The 22,625-nt window shown below is 38.4% G+C and overlaps 1 protein-coding gene across 1 annotated transcript in view; it reads right to left on the reverse strand.

Moving 5' to 3' along the window:
- The window catches only part of drd2a (dopamine receptor D2a), a 69,182-nt gene that overhangs the window by 9,475 nt on the left and 37,082 nt on the right, over window positions 1–22,625 (reverse strand). The window contains exons 2-4 of the mRNA XM_078243747.1: window positions 14,772–15,082; window positions 6,566–6,675; window positions 2,551–2,687 (exon numbers count right to left, since the gene is read on the reverse strand). Of these exons, the coding sequence (XP_078099873.1) occupies window positions 2,551–2,687; window positions 6,566–6,675; window positions 14,772–15,050 (526 nt within the window). The 5' untranslated portion in view covers window positions 15,051–15,082. The remainder of the gene's footprint in view (window positions 1–2,550; window positions 2,688–6,565; window positions 6,676–14,771; window positions 15,083–22,625) is intronic.

A 22,625-nucleotide genomic window follows, 5' to 3' on the forward strand; every position in this document is an offset into this window, starting at 1 on the left:
CAGCAAGGCGGACACCTTGTCCCAGATGTTTTCCAAGACGGAGGAGAGTGGGGCCAAGACTGGAACGATTCTTCCCCGGGACTTTGTCGTTGGAGCAGTTACTTGGAGGATCGAGGAGGTTATGGCGGCCCGCCCGGTCCCGGTAACGGTCCACCCGGTTGGTTGTTTGTGCCAGAGTCTGTCCATTCTGCTGTTCTCCAGTGGTCCCACGCCAACAAGATGGCTTGTCATCCTGGCATGCCTCGGACTATGGCGTTACTACGCAGACGATTTTGGTGGCCTGCCATGGGAGAAGATACCCGGAGGTTTGTTGCTGCCTGTCCAGTTTGTGCGCAGAATAAGAGTACTAATCAGCCCAGCTCTGGACTTCTTCATCCCCTACTTGTTCCCCGGCGACCATGGTCACATCTGGCCTTGGACTTTGTCACTGGGTTGACCGCTTCTGATGGGAACGCTGTCATTCTGACTATTGTGGACAAATTCAGCAAGTTCGCCCACTTTGTGCCCATCTCCAAACTTCCCTCTGCCACTGAGACGTCCGAAATCCTTGTTAGGGAAGTTTTCAGGGTCCACGGTCTGCCCAGTGACATTGTTTCCGACCGTGGTCCTCAGTTTACCTCAGCTGTCTGGAAATCCTTCTGTTTGGCCATTGGAGCTACAGTCGGTTTCCCGTTTGGATTTCACCCCCAATCTAATGGGCCTGCTGAGAGAGCCAACCAGAAGATGGAGTCCACGCTTCGCTGTCTTGTCTCCTCCAGCCCCACCTCTTGGGCCTCTCAGTTGCCATGGGTCGAGTATGCCCATAATACTCTCCCCACATCTGCCACTGGGATGTCTCCCTTCCAGTGCCTTTACGGCTACCACCCTCCCTTGTTCCCTTCTCAGGACAAGGATCTCTCGGTTCCCTCTGTGCAAGCCCACATTCGCCATTGCCATCGGGCCAGAAGGGGCCTCAGAGTTTCTGACCGTTATCAGATCCAGGCTAATCGTTGTCATATCCCAGCTCCCGCTTATGCTGTCGGAGATAAGGTCTGGTTAGCTACACAGGATCTTCCTCTGCGGACAGAGTCAAGAAAACTGGCACCTAAGTTCATTGGTCCGTTTGTGGTGGAGAAGGTCATTAATCCTGCTGTGGTTCGACTCAAATTGCCCAAGACGCTCAGAGTCCATCCCGCCTTTCATGTCTCCTGCCTCAAGCCTGTTCTCCTCAGTCCTCTGTTGCCTGGTGGTCCTGTCTACACGGTGCGCCGCATCATGGATTCCAGACGGCGAGGTCGGGGTTTGCATCTCGTGGACTGGGAGGGTTATGGTCCTGAGGAGTTGGATTCCTCTGCGTCAAATCCTTGATGATTACCTCCTTTGTGACTTCTACCGCCTCCATCCTGGCGCTCCGGGTAGTCCGCCCAGTGGCGTTCGTCGGAGGGGGGTTACTGTCATGAATCCTGCTGTCTGAGTCTGTTTTCGGCCGGAGTTGCCTGTATTCTGTCCTGGAGTCTGTTTTTCTGAGTTCCCTGAATGCACCCTGTTTGGTTGCCTGGCAATGAAGCAAGACGGGAGATCTCTCAACTACCCACACCTGTAGCTCATCAGCTACCTGGACACCTGGTCCTGATCATCACCTCCACTTCTTAAGCTCTGACCTGACATCCATTCCCTGCCGGATCGTTAGCCATGAACAGTATGTTGTGCCTGCGTATCAGGCTCAGTTTACTAATAGTTAGTTTTCCTGTTATTTTTGCTCGTTGTGAACTTACCTTCATTTCCTCTGTCTGCAGTTACTCTCCCGGGATATTCACTCCACCTCTGCCTGGTCATCGGTTGCTTCAGAAACAACATTGGATCTGCTCATTCCCTCCCACCTACTCACCTCCACTACCTGCTCTGTCACCTGGATTTTCCTGCTTCCACATTTAAGTCTCTTAATAAGTACTCGCCTTTATTCAACTCACCTTGTCCTGATCTGCTTCTGGGTTCCGCTCTAGTGAAACATGACAACTCACTTGAAAGCGGTTGTGGGGCTCACAAATCCACACATCTGAGTTCCGGCAGAAATGTCGTTACATCAAGGCACTCAAAGGGATGAGTGGAGCTTCAAAGAGACAGGAATCGAGCTATAGGAGCTGATCAGCAACATGTCTGAGAAGCCCTTTAATCTGTAAACACTCTTTAACTGTAATTGTCTGTAAAAACCTCTGTTCTGTGGAATAACCTAAAGGGCTATGGCTCGCTTAAAGAAGTTGTGTCAGTATGAAATGCAGTAATATTTTAATTGCAGGGGTAGCTTATATGCACTTCTGCAACACAATTCGGTACAGTGTGCAATGTTGCACATGGGCACTGACATTGAGATTCTGATTTAGTACAATTGCAAATATGGGCAAGTATTTAAAAGATACATCAGCTATCTTCACAATGTATGTGTCTACAATGTGTGCTGTACTGTGCAGTGGATGTACTCATTAATAATTCAGTACCGCACCACTATTGCTCCACCAATTTAGTCTCGCACCATGAAGAAATGTTTATTATATGTATCACACTCTTTCTCACCTGTGTTATTTAGGCCAAACAATAGGGGACATGATATGGCGAAAGACAGTACCCACACCACCGAGATCATTACTGTGACCCTTCTCCTGGAGCTGTAGCGAGTGTTGTACAGCATTGGCATTGCAACTGCTGTGTAACTGTTAGGGGTGAAGAAAAAATAGGTACTTTAATTTGAATGTATTTCTACAAGACAACAGGGAAAGCATGAAAAAAATATTTGCATAAAATAGTGATGATCTAAGGCTTAATGTATCTCCTTTCTGTTAATAGTTCTTTCTTCATCAATGGATTTTAGCTCAAGAGTACAGAGAACATACAAGTGGTAAAACCAAGAGATGTTGCCTGTCATCTTTGATCAGATAATTTGATGTTTGACTGGTGCTTTGGAAACAGCTATGTGCTATGGGCTGCAGTTTACAAGAAGAGGTGTTTTTCTCCCAGAAAATGATTTATCATTTAACCTTGTTACATTGGTTGACCTTATTAGTGAGCATGCTGTAATGACCAGGGAATGCATAGCTTTTTACAGTGTCTCGTGCATTGATTTCTGTGCAATTTGGTTTGAAAGACTTTGGACATGAATGATGATGGGTAAAGCTTTTAGGAGACTTTGGTTTTCTTTATGGATACATACGAGGCAAGTCAGGATATCTAAGGTAATTTTATTACGTCATGTATGTTGTCATGGATTGTGCAACACACTGTACTAAGGTCTTGGGTAAAATAAGCCTCTCCAATTGGCCCAAAAGTAATAATGCTTAGTGCTGGGGCAAGGCCATAAGAAATGCGTATTTTCAGAACATGACTGGCAGTTAAATGTTTTCGTCTAGCTGCTCCTGAATCAAAATTTTGTATTACATAATGCGGGTGTTATTCCATAATGAAGTGAAAATGTATTACATTTTGATGTTTTATTACATAATGCGTTAAAGCATATTGCATTGTTATTACATATTGGGTTGGTATTACATAATGTGTTCATGCTGCTTTCAAAAAAATTGTTAAATTCTTACACTGCGCTGTAACTTTTATTCTTGTATTTTATACCTGTTATTTTATTTGAGCTGTTTTTAGATGATCTTTTTCATATTTTACATAGAAGGGATTATTATTGACAGCTGAGAGTTTATGTTAACATGTTAAACAGTTTCTCATGGTATTTGGAATAGTGTTTGTAAACACATTCTAACTGCATTAACAAAAACTACAGAACATATTTTTGCCTTGCCACAAGTCACTAAAGTCTAACTGCTCTAACATAATTGTCTTGTAAAATATTTTAGTGCACATTATGACTCCCTGATCGCGCACTGAAGCATTATAATAGGAAAGTGAGCTTTTTGGCAATCTGAGTCTGTTAAAAAAAACATTTGGCATGTTTATATTCATATCACCTCCTACACAAAAGCAGTTTTGTCTTATGCCTATTAGTCGTCGGCTTATCAAGAGGATGTGAGTTGCTGACTGGAATGGCCAACTCCAACTGCTGTTAGTGTCTTTATTTATTTTTAACAATAGATTAACTAACAATCCTCTTTTCTGCTCTGTGTTCACAAAATGCCAAAAGTAAGTTTCCGACACGTTCACTTTGGTTAATAAGAACAAAATTAGTATTGAAAGAACCAATCCTTTGATGTATGCATTATGGTGCTGCCTGCAGCAGCTATATTGATAAAAGGAAACACATTTGTCTGCGACTCTTAGCTGAACTAACTACAAAATCAGCATTATACAGCCAGGGAAAGCAACTCGTGCTACTGTCACACTCATCCTTCTAGCAATTAGCATTCACAAGTAGCCTACACAGCAAGCAGGCACAAGTCAGATAAATAATATAAATGTTAATGTAGATGCTATTCCTCTCTGCTTGTAAAATTCATTTCAAACACATGCAAACAATGATCTGATCTACCATGAGATTATTCAGAGTAGCTTTTAATAAGCTTTTCTCCACATGTGAGAGACTTTTGCATTCTAATTCATTCACTTTAGTAAGAGTTGATATTGTCTCTGTGTGTGACCATGGTGAGTATTTATGTTGGGTTTAAGATGAATAATGCAGCCAAGCAGAAAATCATGTAAAATTAAAGTTAACAGAACTCCATAAAAATGAAAACCTGGGAAATGTTATGTCCTTGGAATTCTTCAGACGTCACGTAGAGCAAACCAAGCTCTCCCACTTTTAATACATATTCTAGTTGTCAACATTACATGATTACAGTTCTTTATTGAAAGCTTGAGCTTTACATATTCTCAATGAATAAAACAATAAGTCATCATGCCAGTTAACCAACTAAATAAGTGGATTTATTTTCAAGTCATTAATTATTTCAGGTGAAGGAGGTCTTGTGACAAAACGGGTGCTGTCATAAACTGGTATTTTAAAAAGCATTTTATTTTTCTGTGTATTTATCTATAACTGTTATAATCAATAGTTTTATATTTACAACACATCAAATATGTGTAGATAAAAAGTAATTGTTTTGTTTTTACAGCAACATTATTGTTTTGGTTTCAGTCTCACCGCTCTCATAGAGTCATTTTCAGATGCAGTAGTCTAGTCTGCAGTCTATTTTCAGGGAAAAAGCTCTAAAAAACACCCTGTACACCTGCTCAGCAAGTTAGCAACTAGCTGGTGAACATAGTGGAGCATTTAGCAGCTTGCGAGCCAGTTATGTTGGAGTTGGGAGAGAGCAAAACTACACATTTTTGGATTTGTCAGGTGGTACAGGTGCAAAATGATGCTAATGTATCAACATATCAATGAAAAGATGATAATTTGTTATTACTGTGTTTTCAGCTTTTTTTCTGCTGACCCGAAATGTGCATTAAAAAATCAATTAATGCAGGATTAATATTTACAAATATTTTCATATATCTAACTACTGTCTTAATTAGGGGTAGTTGCTGTGCACTTAGGGCCTTTATAAATATTGACTTTCAATGATTACTAAAGAGTCATTCTTAAACTTAACAGCAGGCCGAAAAGTAGTGTTTTACTGCATTCTCTGGTTAAAAGTTTAAAGTCTGCTGCATGTCTGACCACACCCAGCAACACCAATGGTTGCAGTGTAAGACGTCTTCTCTGTTGCACTGTCGGAGTGTACTGACCACACCCTGGAGGACAGTTCTCTAGCATTGGGGCAAGTTAAACCATTGGAAATCAGCAAAACAAAATGTTTAAAGGCTGTTAATTTACTCTTTAAATATATTTCTGTCCATTATTTGAACTTTCAACCCAGTGATGCTTTTTCTACAGATGTGGTACTTTTTCTGTTTCCAAATTATTTTTTCATCACAAGCGGATGAGCTAAAAGTCATATGGAAATTAGATGTCCTTTTATAGAATGTTTACCACCCTTTCAGTAATTTATTGTGTTATTTATCATATCATCATATTTTATTGATTATATGCTATTACTACTGCGTATGTTGTTTGTGGAGCCTTTTTCCTTTGTTAGCCCGATGTAATTTATTATTTGGCTACTTATGTGTTTCATTTTGTGAATGTTTTCCTCTGTGGTATGTATTGTTGTTTTATGTATGCATTTACATTAATTACTGAGTGTGTTATCATTTTAGGTGTTCCTGTGATTTTCCCACTTTTGTGATTGATTGTTTGTGATTGATTGTGTGAAGTCTGTAGCTAAAGATATTGCTTTATTGTACAGTATTGTTTATGTTATACCCAACACTACTTCTTTATTAAAGTTGGTGCTGACTGTATGCAGGAGTCCACAACCACAGGTTATGCACACTTTCTAGAAATTGCTGCAATTTGACAAATTCACATTTATAACTGTAACATCTGGAGGCAAGTAATAAGGACGGGTATGTACCAATTTACAGTACGTGGAATAAAGGTGTTGTGTATAGTGTAAAATCCATGTTTCTAAAAGGCATTTAGGTGGGCTAAAAATGTAATGTGTGCTTTGATGGTCATGCACTTCCATTGAAAATCCATGCAGAAAGCATAACAGGCAGGCCTAAACAATCTGTGCAGTTGCAAACTCACCGATCAATGCTAATAGCACAGAGATTGAGGATGCTGGCTGTACACATCATCACATCCAGAGTGACAAAGATGTCACAGTGGATTTTGCTAAAGCGCCACTCTCCCACTACCTAGAAGAGAAAAACATCAACAAATGTCAGTTTACACAGCAACAGTCAACAGAACAAAGCCTCTGCACCTAGTCAGAAATTATGTGTGTTTACTTCTGCAACAAAAAGCGACCTTGACAATCAAGCCTCCTACATTTATTACATTTCCTATTATTTCCACACCGGTAACAGAAAGAGAGAGAGAGAATAGAGAGCAGAACTGAGTAGGAGAAAATGATAAATGAGGGTAAATTAATGAAGTGATATATAGGCCTATATTAGTAATCCAAATGGTCTGTTATATTCATGTTTTCAAAGTAATGTTACACCTGACATAGTGTAAATTGACATATTATCTAATTTGATGGTTCCGTGACTTCATAACATCTTTTCACTGACCACAGTAGGAATTAAACACTATATAGCAAGACTATAGGCACCACCAATGTTAGTGAGATAATTATCCTTGAACATGTATCCTGGTATGCAGCCCCATGTGGCTTCCAATCCAAGACATGATCGAAAACTATTTGTATTCATACCTTGGTTGCTCTCTGTTACATGGTCAAACCCCAAGATGAAACTAACATCATCAGTGATGCCCTAACAGGTCTGAGCCATCCGATGCCGCCCACCTCACCTGACATTACATACCTACCTGCTTCCTTCAACGGCTCTGAAAAGGGTGAGCGAGATGAATGTGTTGTTGGGGACAACTCCTACCTCTCCGTGACAGACTAACCTTTGTCCTAGGTCATGTCTTCAAAACAGTAAATGGCTGTATGTTGTTGCTGGTGTCTACAACAGTAGCAGTGATTGCAGAATGATCTGACAGCCTAATGAGCACCCTTCTCCCTGTCGCAACCTCTCCTCTCTTCTCCTCTTGCCCAAATTTAAGAGCCTCATAAGAGCTGAAAACCATTGGCTGAAACACAGATCTATTTCAACCCGATTTGTATCAATGTGGGGAGACATATTCAGTGGATATTAAACTGCTTGTCTCAGGCAATAAAATAAAAACAAATATATGCTAAAAGAGTATAATTATTATGAAACGTTGACTGTGGGATATAGGCATTCTCAATTTTGTTCTTGCTATTTCACCCCCCAAACACACTTCTCAAACTTAATTTATAACTTCACACTGTGCATATGTGCATAGCAAATCATACTTCAGAATGTATCAGCATTCTGATTTAAAATGCAAAGGTAAGGTGTTGGGAAATTGAAAATGCAGTAATGGAGGCTGGGGAACAGAAAGTTGTTAGAAAGTGCAATTGAGACGTCACTTAAAATTAAGGTGAAATGAAACTGACTTTTTCATCTAAAACTTGGCTGTCTTAATAGCATTCATAATAATAATAATAATAAACAACAAACTTTATTGATATATGTTCATTCATAACATAAATGCTGAGGTGCATGCATAAAAACTACTAGAGAAGAATTACAAAGACAACTCAAACAGCTGTTAAAAAGCACATAGCATACATTATTTGAACATATATTACATGTCTAATGAAAAAATACTACTTAGCATTAATCTATGTGTCACAATATTGGATGGACATCTTTACTGACAAAATCTACAAACCTCAGATACACACTAATCTTTTTAACTCTTGAAATTAATTTAATTAATTCTCTTTTCCAGCCTGATTATTGGTTGTCTGGCTTTTTATATGTGTTGTTCTTGTATGCAGGTTTTGTCGTTGTTTGAGTATGTTTCTTCTAAGGTCTCTCTTTATCTCAATAAGACTACCTTAATACTTAAAATTATGTTATGAGCATAATACATTTACAAATAATATTTTGAATACAATGATTATTAATGGCATTCCTTATGTTTCTCAATTACATAATTTGCTCGTCTTGAAAAGTTAGTTCTGAAACCGGTCCAAAAGGTGAAATTCAACTATATAAAAAAATAAACAGTGTATTTTAATTCACCTTGATTTTAAACAAGCTCTGAACCTCAAGCCATGCATAAAGTTCTCTCCATATGCTCACTAAATCAGTCACAATTTAGGCTACTAAGTGAAAACTGTGGTAATAATGCTAATTCAGCATTTAATAATAAAGGGCAAGTTGAATGCCCTGCCCGCACTCTGTGACTAAGCTCTCACTAAAGATCATGCTGATACATTATGAACACAAGAAACTTCACGGTCATGGTCAGCAACACTAGACTTAAGAAAATAAAAAGTATGCACATAGATAAAGAAGAAAAAGGAGTGTGTATGTGGTGGGATTAGAGGTAGTTATGTGTAATGAAGAGATAAACAAAACCAAAATATTGTTACCAAACACTGAACAAATACTGACGAGTGTTTGTTGTTATTCTCTGAAGATGCACATGATTTTAGGTTGTGTCCCTGATTGAAGGAGCATTTCCTGAAGAACGTAAAATGAATAAATAAAAACCTCCAAAATAGAGCTGTTGTGATCGTCCAACAACATATTTAAGGTGACTTTCCCTTTCACAATTCAAATCTAGAGGATGAGATTATAAACTGGCTTCTAAGAAAATGTTTTATATGTTCATTTATTTGCAAGGATTTATACCAGTCCAATTGCTACGTGTCTCGGTGTATCCTTCACATTAGCAAGAGGCAGACAAAACACACCTAATATATGCCAGTATTTTGTTAATAGTGCGTGGTTTCCCCAATTCCCAACTACCTCCTCGATCCTCCGGCTTGTGACCATTCTCAGCGCGCATGTTCAAGAGTTGAAGGACGTCCCAATTCCTAAAATGCACATCGAGGAGTGAGGGTCGATGTATGTAAACAAAGAGGCATGACAGAGCGAACAGATGGGAGAGAGCGAGAGAGAAACGGAGAGAGAGAGAGAGAGAGAGAGAGAGAGAGAGAGAGAGAGAGAGAGAGAGAGAGAGACGATATACGCGGCTCCGTGGTTAATCTAACGTGGATCGGGCCGGTCAAATCATACAAATTAACATTCAGATTAATTTCGTTTGGGTGAAATAATAGGCCTACACAACGAGGAAAATATTATTAACGTTCTCTAAAATGTGAACATAGCAGAGCTGCTGTCGGACAGACAGCTTCATTTGTACCTGTGCGTCTGAGAGACACTTGAGAAACAGCAGTAGCCAACTTCATTAGGATTATTTTTAATCTAAAAGTCTAGTTCTGTTTCCTCTGTCCAGTTTATAACTAGGCTACAGTTAGTTTTGCTGCTTAAATATCCGACGATATCAGCTGCAGTGACATTTCTGTGCGCATGTACTCTAATCATTAAAGTAAACTAAATCGTTATCGAAAACACTCATCAGGCTAAATCAATACAACAGCCTAGGCTACATCATTTAAAAAGCAACGGAGCCTGCAGGGACTGCCGAGGGCCAGTTAAACGTCCATGCGGGTTTCTAAATCGGAGAAATAATTAATTAATGTGGGTGGAAGGTGGAAGATGTTAAGCTTACAGGCAGATTCGGATAAAAAGCAGATCCACGCATTAATAATATAGAGTGCGTTTGTGTTTGTGTGTATATAATATAGGCCTATAGCCTTTATATTTGTATAGTTATTTTTATATTTGTAGTGTTTTACACAAAAAAACCTTTATAGGCTACAGCCATACTGTATAGGCTATTATAAATATATAGGCCTATGTGTGTGTGTGTGTGTGTGTGTGTGTGTGTGTGTGTGTGTGTACTAAATATAACAAATAATGACCCCCGATTCTTATCTATCTTATTCTAAACTCATAGTAATTAGAAGTGGCCATGAACATGGTTCTCCTCCTCTGACAGAAATCATAAATTGCAGTGTATAACAAAACAATGGACAGCGGATGCAGGGAATTGGTATAAGGGCTGTAAAACAAACAATGAAGGCAGACATATGGAGTCTTGTCTATGTAAGAAACTGAACTGAACAATTTTCCATGTTATCTTCACACAATCAATAAACACTGCAGCCCCCACCCCCCCCCCCCCCATGAAATAATAATCATGGCAGTCTCTGATCTAGATTTGAAATCCTTCAGCTCACATACATAACTTGGTGACACAATTTGTAATTTAAATGTGTCTAAATTTACCCATCAAATAAATAAGTCAATACAAATACCAACAACCCCATACTGTAGATCCACCCTGATTGATCCTACGTGCAATAGACCTCACAAGTATCCAGTTTAAATAATCTTAAGGATTTTGCAACAGAACAGGTTAGAAAAAAAGTAGGGCTGTCAGCATTAACACGTTAATCGCGATGCGATTAAGGGCCTAGCATAAAGTGTTAATTAGTTTTAATCGTATTAATCGCATGCCGCGGCGCCATTTATTAATTTATTTTTACTTCACTCGGCTTTGCGTCGTGCCTAACAGGCTACGATTTTGCCTTCCTCGTAACACATCCTGCTGCTGCATTCTGGTGCCACTGATATGCCTGCACTTTTCTCTGATGCTCTGAAACAGACGTCACAGGAAACAGAAACATTGCTGCAATTGACGCAAGTTAACACTATACTCGACAGCAGCTAACGTTAGCCTACCGCTAGCTAGCAGCTGGATTAAACACGGTTAAAATGCTGACAGCTAACGCTAACAGTGTAAAGTTTGTCTGTATTTCACTGTAGAGGACCAGGATATAACAATCTGCAGCTGCTGTTGTCAGAAAAACACAGACGGTGCATTCAACAAAACTGGTAATTTACAGCCTCGTGGTGCTATCAAAGTTGTTGTTAAATGCCCTTTTCCCATCTGGTGGTTGTTTTTGTCATTCAACAGCTATTTACTAGTGAAATAAGTTATTGTTATAGTGATTACATTATTATTAAATCATTTAATTTTGACGATATGGCCTTAGCAATAAACAAGCCATTCTTTAATGTCGCCAACTGTTTAGTACCCTTCTTTTTTTTAACTTTCTTAAAAAGTATCGGTTCAGGCACCGTTATCCAAACCAAACAATACCCAACCCTAATATTGACTCTAGATTCAAATGTGTGACTAGATTAAATATATAATAAACAAATACAAATCTTAAAATCAAGTTCGTATAGTCACTTTCTTTGCATTCATTTGATTCCCAATCAATATACACTGGTAAGAATTGCTTTCCATTGTTAATATGTACTTAAAAACAGTTCTGAAATGCAAAATAATAGAATTTTAATCATGTGATAAAACATGCGATTAATTGCGATTAACTATAGAACTTCAACGATTAATCGCGATTAAGAAAATGTAATCGTTTGACAGCCCTAAAAAAAAGTTTAATGACAAATTATGTCAAAGAATGAATTCTAAAATTGTACATGCTGCTCTTAAAGGGGCACTCCACAGATTACACCACGCTGACAGTTTACTCGTTATTAGGAGTTCTACTCAGCCTGTGAAAACAGATGTACAATGTCATCTGTGACTCTGGTGGAAGCTCTCTAAAGCTCTCTAAACCCTGACGATGTCATAGTGATGTCATCTCAGTTTGGGTCTGGAGGAGACTAAAAATGTACAACAGAAAGCCTGTGTTACAAACTGGGGGCATAGAGTTTGAATAAAGTGAACATTTACTAGGGAGGGAGGATCAAATGAAATGTTATTGATTTGCGTTATGGGAAATGTAGGATTGTGACGCTTGACTCATACGAGGGACTACATTACAAAATATCTCAGACTCTGTAACTTTGATTTTGATTCCTTTTTGAAATCTGACTCTTGTGAGTCCCCTACCTTTATGGAATTGCAATACTAAAATCACTGGAGTACCCCTTTAATCCACAATGTTTGCTGCTTGCGCATTTTGCAGAAAGTGACAATAGGGAGTTTCTCCAAAGATAAACACAAAACAGCAGGGGAAGCCAGCAGAAACTAGAGCGCAGCTAATGACTCAATCAGTAACTTGTATCAGTAAATCTTGTAACCAAATGCTTTGTTTGCATGTCTCCAGCAATACAAAGGAAGCCCAACTGTCTAATTTATGTCCAAAAACATGCTGTTACTTATATTCAATGAAAGTTTCAGAGCAGTTGCAGTACTTACCACACTCCAAATGTGTTGTCCACCTATGCAAATCAAACACTTTACACCACTGGATACCTTTTCTGCCATTATATTAAAAGTGTGCTTGTTTATTGGTAACAGAAACAGAATAGTAATATACAACACTCACCACTTAAAAAATATTCATATCCCTGTAAGATTACTGTTACAGTGACCCATTGCCAGTCACCACTGTGCTGTATGTACAAACAAACATACAGACAGGCAAAGACAATGACATCCTATAGATTTATACACTACAATCTAATCAGAGGGATAATCTTCATGACTCACTGAGAGGTACAGGAGGATTAGAGTCCCAGTAGTCTTAGATTGCCTTTCTCTACATCAGACAGCGTGACCTAAAGCCTGATGGTCAGAAATAACGCCGGGGCCGGGAAGATAGATCAAAAGAAATGAGCAACAACCAGAAGATAGAGAGAGACTTTTCTGAAAGATAGCCCACATCCTGTTTGCTATTGATTTAGTAGATTGGAGATCATTTTATGTTGTTCTGTTTTAGGTTGCACTGGTTAGCAGGCATCAATGTGCCATGGCTGCTATAAAAATACAGGTCTGCATTATCCCACACAGCAGCGAATGCAAAATTTGATATCCAAGAATTAGGAAGAATTATTCATAAACATCCGACCTCTGACTGAATAGACCAGCCTGACATTTTGATGTTGTCACATAGTGTTGCTACATTACAGCCCTTTAACTACTACAGGACTGATATTTACAATGCTGATGCGAATGTATCTTGTTTCACCTTGAGCCTTTGACCTGCTGTTAGCTGCGGCCGCCTTGCTTGGCTCAAACCCTTTTCACCAGTATTTTGCTGGCACCAGGTTTCATATAAAGCCCTGCTGTATGCTTAAGATGCTTTGTTATTTTTTAACCTCTTGATGACAAACTGAATTTTCTCTTTAAAGTTGATAATTTCCTTTGAAAAAGTGAAGCTTTCAGAGCCTACCCTCTGATATGTTGTTGATGGTTTACACATTTGTTGTATTGTAGATAATATATACTCAGCAAAAAAAGAAACGTCCTGTCACTTTCAACTGCTTTTATATTTTAAGCAAACTTAACATATGCAAATATTTGATTTAATTATATGAACATTAAAAGATTTAACAACTGACAGAAAACAGACATAAACTGAACAATTTTCACAGACATGTGACTAACAGAAATGGAATAATGTGTCCCTGAACAAAGGGGGGGTCAAAATCAAAAGTAGCCCTCAGTATCTGGTGTGGCCACCAGCTGCATTAAGTACTGTAGTGCATCTCCTCCTCATGTACTGCACCAGACTGGCCAGTTCTTGCGGTTGTTGTTGCCATCCTGTACCTGTCCCGCAGGTGTGATATTCAGATGTACCAATCCTATGCAGGTGTTGTTACACGTGGTCTGCCACTGCGAGGACGATCAGCTGTGCTTCCTGTCTCCCTGTAGTGCTGTCTTAGGCGTCTCACAGTAGAGACATTGCAATGTATTGCCCTGGCCACATCTGCTGTCCTCATGCCTCCTTGCACCATGCCTAAGGCACGTTCACTCAGATAAGCAGGGACCCTGGGCGTTTATCTTTTGGTGTTTTTCAGAGTCAGTAGAAAGGGCTCTTTACTTTCCTAATTTTCTTTTAACTGTGACCTTAATTGCCTACCGCCTGCAAGCTGTTATTGTCTTTTCGACCGTTCAACAGGTGCATGTTCATTAATTGTTCATGGTTCACTGAACAAGCATGGAAAACATAGTTTAAACCCTTTACAATGAAGATCTCTAAAGTTATTTAGAGTTTTACAAAAGTATCCTTAAAATACAGTGTCCTGAAAAAGGGGCGTTTCTTTTTTTGCTGAGTTTAGTTCTTGAAGGAATTGAATAATATACTGCAAGTCTGCAAATCACTTTCTTTTGTTTTCAATGACACAAGATAAAAAATAGGTATACTGTAGGTCTACAGATAGGGAGAGCTGCAGGGCATATCAGGTTATTTATTTGTCTTCCAGTATGTACAAAGAGTATACATGTGTGAAAATGTTTTGTGGGTGTGTGTGTGTGTGTGTGTGTGTGTGTGTGTGTGTGTGTATCTCTGCTGTCCTACCTCTAAGTAGACGACCCATGGCATAACCAGTGTGGCCACCAGAAGGTCAGCAACAGCCAGGCTGACGATCAGGTAGTTGGTGGTGGTCTGCAGGGCCTTCTCTCTGGACACAGCTATGCACACCAGCACGTTGCCGAAGACGATGACAAAGATGAGCAGAGTAAGCAGCATGGCATAGTAATTGTAAGGGTGCTTGTGCTCTTGATCTGTTTCGTTGAAGCTCCATGTTCCATTATCATTGAAACTGTCATTGTAGGCGTACTGGGTAAAGACATCCATTAGCTGTGAGTGACGAAGGCCAAGAACGGGCCCTACAAAACACGCAGACACACAGAGAGAAAACCACATTTGTATGTAGTTGTATTCATATGAATGTAACAGTTTGTAGTAACAGTTTTATGAAGAAAACAAAAACTGTGACCTTTTGGAATAATCTGTATTCCTGTAGTAATTGCTATGCAGAAGCAATTTGTCTTTTAAAGTAATCTTTTAAACCCTGTGCACTGAGTAATGGGTGCATCTTTATTTTAAATTATAGGGGAGATTCCAAATATGTATAAAATGATGTTGAACGCATTTACCACATTTCCATCTAATAAAACTATAGCTAATAAAACCCTGGAATTAACTTAAAGGGAATAATCAAGACTATAAGAAGTTCATTTAGGGAACTGGCAGAAATGTAAATGCATCCTGTAGCTGCGGGCGTGTGGCCTTGTACATAAATCTACTCAAAAGCCTGAAGTCTGCATTCACCAAAACATATTGTGATATTAAAGGTATGCATTTCCCCCAGTGCAGAACTTTCTTTCTTTTATAAATACTAAATCCATTGTAACACAACATAAAAAGGTAGCCTGTGGGGCAGGGACGTGCACAGACATTTTGGAGGGCACAGGCTCAAGTGAAGGGCAAATAATTATGAAATAATTATTTATTAACAAAACGTCACAACTCTGACTTCCTAACCAATTTATTTTAATTCCCTCACACTCACGCGATTGTTCAATACTCAACAGATTTCTACAGATATAATCAGTTCACAGAAAGACCATGGTCTTCTTTAGTATTCACTGGGTTTATCACAAGAGCAGGCAACATTTTCAAATGGCAATAAATCATTTTAATTATTTTTGTGTTATTAATAAATAAAACTTCAAAATCAACACAAATATTCACACTTAACGTAAAGGGTTGTTGCTATTTTGTTAATTTTTCATGTAGTGGTCAATTTTTTGGGCACGGGAAAGTCACCAGACGACAATCTTCTGAACATAGCCATACTGAGAAATACAGAGAGAGTTTTGTGGAGCTGAAAGTACTAATTAGATTTGTATCAACTCATTTGGTAATGGCTTGAATATAGCAGACGTTTATTAATCTCAAAAAGTTACGCAATAAAGTTTTAAACCATTTAAGTTTTTTTTTTTACACAAGGTGAAACTTAACAAGTCAAGTTGTATTAACACAGAGTGGTAAGTTGATGCAGTAGACAAATCAATATCCATTACTAAAAATCATTAGTTAACATAAATTATTTTTTTCTTGAGTCATGTTGTCTAAAATAAGCATGTTAAGTTAAACATGCAGAGAAACATTACACATATCAAACATTAGGCCACTTATCACTACTAAAGACATAATTTCTTTATATAAATATTGATTATTTTCCTTTATGACAGTATGATTTGAAGAATAATGTATTCAATACATTTGTTTAAAAAAACAGAAAGGAAACCAATCAGCATAAAACACTGACATTTTCAAATGTACTATGTTGAGTGGAAAGTTTCACTCATGGGAATATACTAATTTCTAATCTGTCTCCAAAATGTTGAACGCTTTCTCACTGCCCAGAGCCCATCAGTCCCCACCCGGGTCTGGGTCATGGTGCAACATTAAATGTAGATAAACATGAGGCCTAAATCAACCATACAAAACTAAAACCCAGATAACATAAATGCACACCCAAAACATTAACAGAACATTATTAAAACACTTTAACTAGGACAGAAACCTTTCAGAACATATACTGTATATTTTTTCCAAAAGCCTTTGCACTGCTTCAGGCGGAACAGTTCAAACAACCCCGCCCCTCCCCTACAAAAACTTAACATCCTTAGATTAAGATCTGTGCACTGCATACTTAACTGATTATTACAAACAATTAATGTTGTTTAGTAATGAATATGTTTAACAAAACATGAAAGAAAAAGTAGTGACCACTAAAAGGTTTAATTACAACTAAATCTGGGTTTACAGTGTGCATTTTGCTTAAAACACCATATATACTGTAAGCGTAAGGGATATAACTACAGCCTGGATATTCCTGGGTGATGACTAGTTGATGTCTGTTTATTTTGATTGCATCATTTCTTTGATTGATTACAATGACACTAATCTTAAGTTTTTATTTACATCACTGAGTAGATTTGACACTACATATCACCCTGCTCTTTTAATGAAGCTGTGTCTCATCTTTTTAGAATAACGTGAAAAATACACAGACACATCCTATTTTAGAAAAACCTTAGCAGTGCAGTTCCCTCCTACCTGTCTAGATTAATGTTTATGTCATCCTCCATTTTCCCAGCTCCATTTTCACGCCCTCCTTCCCGCTAACTCACACCGTAATTGGTTCTCCAGCATTTCAGGCTGCTGCTCCCGCTGACTTAAATCTACGTAACATCCTCATCTACACTGAACTCTTTTTATCGCTGCACCTAATTCCATTTCCACAACCCAACAATTATTTTCTTACCCTTGTAATTGTTTCTATAGAATGTTTTTGTCTTCTTGATTCTACCTTGTTGTAGTTGTTATGACTGTTATATGTCACTGTTGCCTCTTGCCTCTAGCCAAGGGCATTACTGTAGAAATCTGGTTGAACAAAGTTAAAGAGGGAATGAACGATATGGAGTAAGTGTTTTTGAATGCATTCTGTGTCTGAAATATGTCAGGCAATAAAATCTTTGCACAGAAGGTCTTATGTACATCTTTAAAGTCCTACTTTGATTTTGCGAACACTTTCAGTACATCAATACATTTTATATTTGTATCTCAGGTGATCTTCAAATGACACAATGACATTAGGCTCATGATAAAGACTCTGACTTTGCAGTTCCAAATTGCAAATTAACTTTAGTTAAGGCCCCTCTGTTGTAGACCTACTTCTGTTTTGAGTCGGTTTTATGATGTTTGACCAGAAAAACTTTCAAAACACAAACAAATGACCCTAACATTGGCATGTTAAAATGATCTGATTTAATTCCATATTTATCAATCCCCAAGTGGTTGCAGGGGAAGCAGAAAAGACACAATCCAGGATACATCATGATCAAAGAATAAGTTCACCATTTTTTTCTCACCAAGTCTGTCTTAAAACAGCACTCACACGCCAATATGGAAATTAAAACAGGTTTTAGCTGCTATAATAATTCCTCCTCTCCATACATGCAATGAAGATATGTCTTCCTTATGCGATTCTAATTTAAAAGATGGGGGACAAAATCTAGTCCTTGTTCCATGTAAAACTCATTAGTTCAGCCAAAGCTAATTTTGAGCAGACTTAGACAAATCAAGAGGATATCTTCCAAAGATCGTCTTTTAGTACACCATTCTCGATTTTCTACGTGTTCATATCCCTCACCTCAGTCAGGAAACAGAGGGGATTTTGTACTACAAGGGTTGTAACTTTGGAAACTATCCTCATTATATGGCTAACAGACTGACAAATCATCATAATAGCTTTACAGTAAACTGCAGAATCCAATTTTACACAAAGCAAGGGCTGGTTTTGGTCCTCTATCTCTTTACAGCCATTATGCAGAGGAGGAAGAATTATAGCAGCAGAAAAAAACAGCTTCACTGTAAATATATATATATATATATATATATATATATATATATATATATATATATATATATATATATATATATATATATATATATGTATAAAGATGGACTTTCATTTTTTTGTTTTACGTATCCTTAAAGTCCTGGTGTTGCTATGAATGGTTTTCTTATGATTCTTTTTTCTTAAGCACTTTGAGTTCACGTGTAATGAAATGTGCTAGATAATGAATTGCATTTTTTTCTTATATCTACATGTACAGATTACATGACCAAATGCAATACATCCAGGTTATTTTTTTGGCAAATGTGACACGTGAAGCCATGTTTTGGTTTAAGTTTTTCCAGTCAGTGGTTTTCTTCATGAGGGTTTTCAATTATTTATTGTAGTCTAAAAAACACTCTGCACCACAGCTTTCTGTCACCTCCTTGAGCTTAATATGGAACTTTTGAACTAAGTGTTGCAGCAATGCAGATGTTTTTTTTCATTTGTTACATTCATCTTCTTACAGTAATCATTGATTTAGGAAGGCCAAATTATTTTGTGCTCTTTTGTGCCCTGAAGTGTTATTATTCAGAGGGCCTTGAAAATCTCTGTTGATTTTGAAGAACCTCAAGGATTATCAGAACACGTTTTACTTGTGAAGGACATATCCTTTTAGCAATTAGTTTATAGGGTCAGGAAACGTCTAACCTACAATACATCTGAATGACACTGCACAGATTAGATTACACTTTCAAAAAGGTGTGTCCACTTGTTGCTTTAACCTTGACTGTGAATGTTAAGACCTTAAAAAGTAATTATTTTTTCTCTCTGCCGTTTTAAAATCAGATTGTCAATACAGAGCATAGACATGCAAAAGTGACTAGATAACAGAAGGATGGACACAACTAGATACATACTGTACACTGTAACATGAAGGACATTCTTGAGCCCAGAAGGCAGCTAAATTAATAAGAACAGTTACCAGAAGAGGGCAGAGGGAAGCCTCAGTGAAGGAAAGAAGAAAGATTTATAGAGAAGAAAGAAAGGGGTGAGTGAGGGAAGTGTGTTCCTGTTAGGATGTGTAAGCATTGCTCTGAGGCACCAGCCTGTGTGTGTACCCTGCAGATGCCCTGTGCTGTCTAATCTAATTTATTTGCCCGCTCTACTTCTTTCCTTACGGTATGTGAGACTATTCTCACTGCTGACAGGATAGCTGGTGCTTGCTTAAAAACAAAAACCTTGGCTCCTTCCTTGCTGCCTCCAATCTCTTCTATTATTTAAATAACTCCTCTGTGACCTGATTATGATAATAATCATGTCCTTCTCCACAGGTAAGTCAGAGGTCAAACAAAAGAACCCAAAACTGTTTTAGTGTCTTGCACAAGGAATCTTAAATAGAGTGGATACCTGCAGAATGTTAAAACAAGAACCAGTGTCCCTTGTTTAAATGCAGTGTCAGTAAAGCAATCTTCTAGGCAACAACCACATCTTTGAGCAGATTCAGAATTTGTGTGTGTACTTAGGGACTAACACTAACCCAGATCCCTCCCACCTTTGCACAAGCACTTACCATCCAGTAGCATCTGCTAATGCTAATCCCTTATCGCCTTCCCACTAGAGCCGGGCGATATGGCGAAAATACCACGATATTTTTGACCAAATACATCGATATCGATATTGAGGTAATATTGTAGGGTTGACTATTGATGCTTTCACACAATATTTACACAATGAGATTTATAATATATAATCATTAGTAATGTGGATATAATGAGTGGGTAAAGGCAAATAAAAGAACAGCTAGAACATCTAAAGTATTCATTCAAAGGTCTAATGTTGCTGTCATAAATGGCCGTTGTACTCTTTGGAGAAATATCGGAGGCAGTCAGCTTCTTTATAGTCTGCATCAACGACGTTTCACTTCCTGGACTGTTCAGGTGCCGCCGGAAATTCCGCCAGATGTCCCTCATTTCAGCCGGATGTCCGTCACCTTCCGCTTTCTTTGTGTTGGCATTTTAAACTCTGGTCGATTTATGAGGACTATGGTTAACTGCTCCTCAGATCTGTGCTGTGTAAATCCAGACCGCTAGCTAGACTATCTGTCCAATCTGAGTTTTCTGTTGCACGACTAAAACAACTTTTGAACATACACGTTCCACCAAAACAAGTTCCTTCCAGAGACTATTTAGCAGAGGCACCGTTGCTCCATCTGGCGCCTAGCGCCGCCCAAAACGATTGTGATTGGTTTAAAGAAATGACAATAAACCAGAGCACGTTTTTTCTCCCATCCCGGAATGCTGTGTGGACTAGCCAGACCATCCCATGCAGTGCTGTGGAGAAAGGTCTGGCAATGCGAGACTAGGTTCTTTGTAATTGGGATAACAGTTGAGAATATCACTAAATTGTTTCAGAGCCAGAATCCAAATGCAACATGGTGACAATCTACCAAGCTACTGTATCAAGGTTGTTGTAAATTGACTGACTGAAAAAACAGCTCTCAAACCAGAACACTGAAACAGAACTGACAGTGTGCACTTAAAGGAATTTCTTCAAAATGTCCTCATTACAAACATATTACAAACAAGATGATACCTCAGATCTACACAACAAACCACCAACCTTGTTCCTTCTTGACATCACTACCACGACTTTAGTGAAAATGACATGGAGCTGATTCAAGTCAAGTCAAGTTTATTTATACAGCCCAAAATCACAAATATGTCTCAAAGGACTTCAAAATCATCTGCAGGACAAAAAGGACTATAGGTACTAGGGTTAATATATGAATTGAAACTAAGAACGACCCGCCTGAAGGATAATGATAACAGGTACAAGTAGAGCTGGGCAATATGGAGAAAATCAAATATCACAATATTTTTGACCAAATATATTGATATTGAAGCGATATTGTAGGATTGACTATTGATGCTTTCACAAATTATTTACACAATGACATTTTTGATAATCATTACTAATGTGGATATAATGACTAAGTGGGTAAATGCAAATAAAAGAACTAGAACAGTCTGAAAAGTTCAGAAAATAACATCACTTTACTCTAATGTAGCCTCTTAAAACAGGAAAAGACAACACTTGTGTCATATTACAATATAATATCCAAAAAGTAAGACGATATCTAGCCTCATACATCTATATCATTATAATATATTGCCCAGCCCTAGGTACAAGCCCTAAAGTCAAAGAATAAGCAACTAACTGAAAGCGTAAAAAGTTGAAAAGTAGAGCTTTAAGTTTGGATTTAAAAGGCCCTGCAGCCTACTGACTTCTTTTAAGGTCTGGGGTCTGACAGGAACCCTGTATTTTGAAAGCAGAGAGCACAGGATGTTATGTGACACAAGAGACAGATGGAGCAGAAACCTCTATCCCACGTGATAGAATTAAGTTGAGGGTGTTAACCTCTGCAGTGAGAAGGTTTTTGCACAAATATTGAAATCCTCAATAATTAAAATCTCATTAGAATGAGTAAGAAGGTCTAAGATAAATCCAAATTCTTCTAAAAACGTGGAATAAGGGCCAGATGGTCTATGGAGTACCACAAGGTGGACTAATCAAAGTATGTTGCGCTGGACAAAGCTGATGCATCCTTTAGTTACAATGAGTCCTAACACACTTAGGTAGGACAGTGCCTATCTTTAAAGATGAGCTGGCTAACACCAGGCTATGTGAGAATTTTGGTCTGGATATTAAGATTTCACAGGGACGTGCTTAGTTGAAGATTTTAAGCAAAGAAAAGGCTTGAAATAGATACCGGGCCAGGAAAGCAAAATGATTAGAGGAGGGGGGGGATGTCTGAGTAATTGGCCTTTTGCCCAGTCTGGTGTCAATCTTTGTCTGTGTGATTAGTTCATGGCTGTGAGCCAACACTAAAGGCGTTAAACAAACATCAAGTAGCACAAAGCAAACTGATTAGATATAAAATACAGCACACAGCCTCAATGGGTCCCATTTAATATCAGATATGTTCAGTTTACAGAAAGCTACTACATACAGAATAG

Source organism: Sander vitreus, chromosome 3 (assembly GCF_031162955.1).
Source record: "Sander vitreus isolate 19-12246 chromosome 3, sanVit1, whole genome shotgun sequence".
Classification (NCBI taxonomy): Eukaryota; Metazoa; Chordata; class Actinopteri; order Perciformes; family Percidae; genus Sander; species Sander vitreus.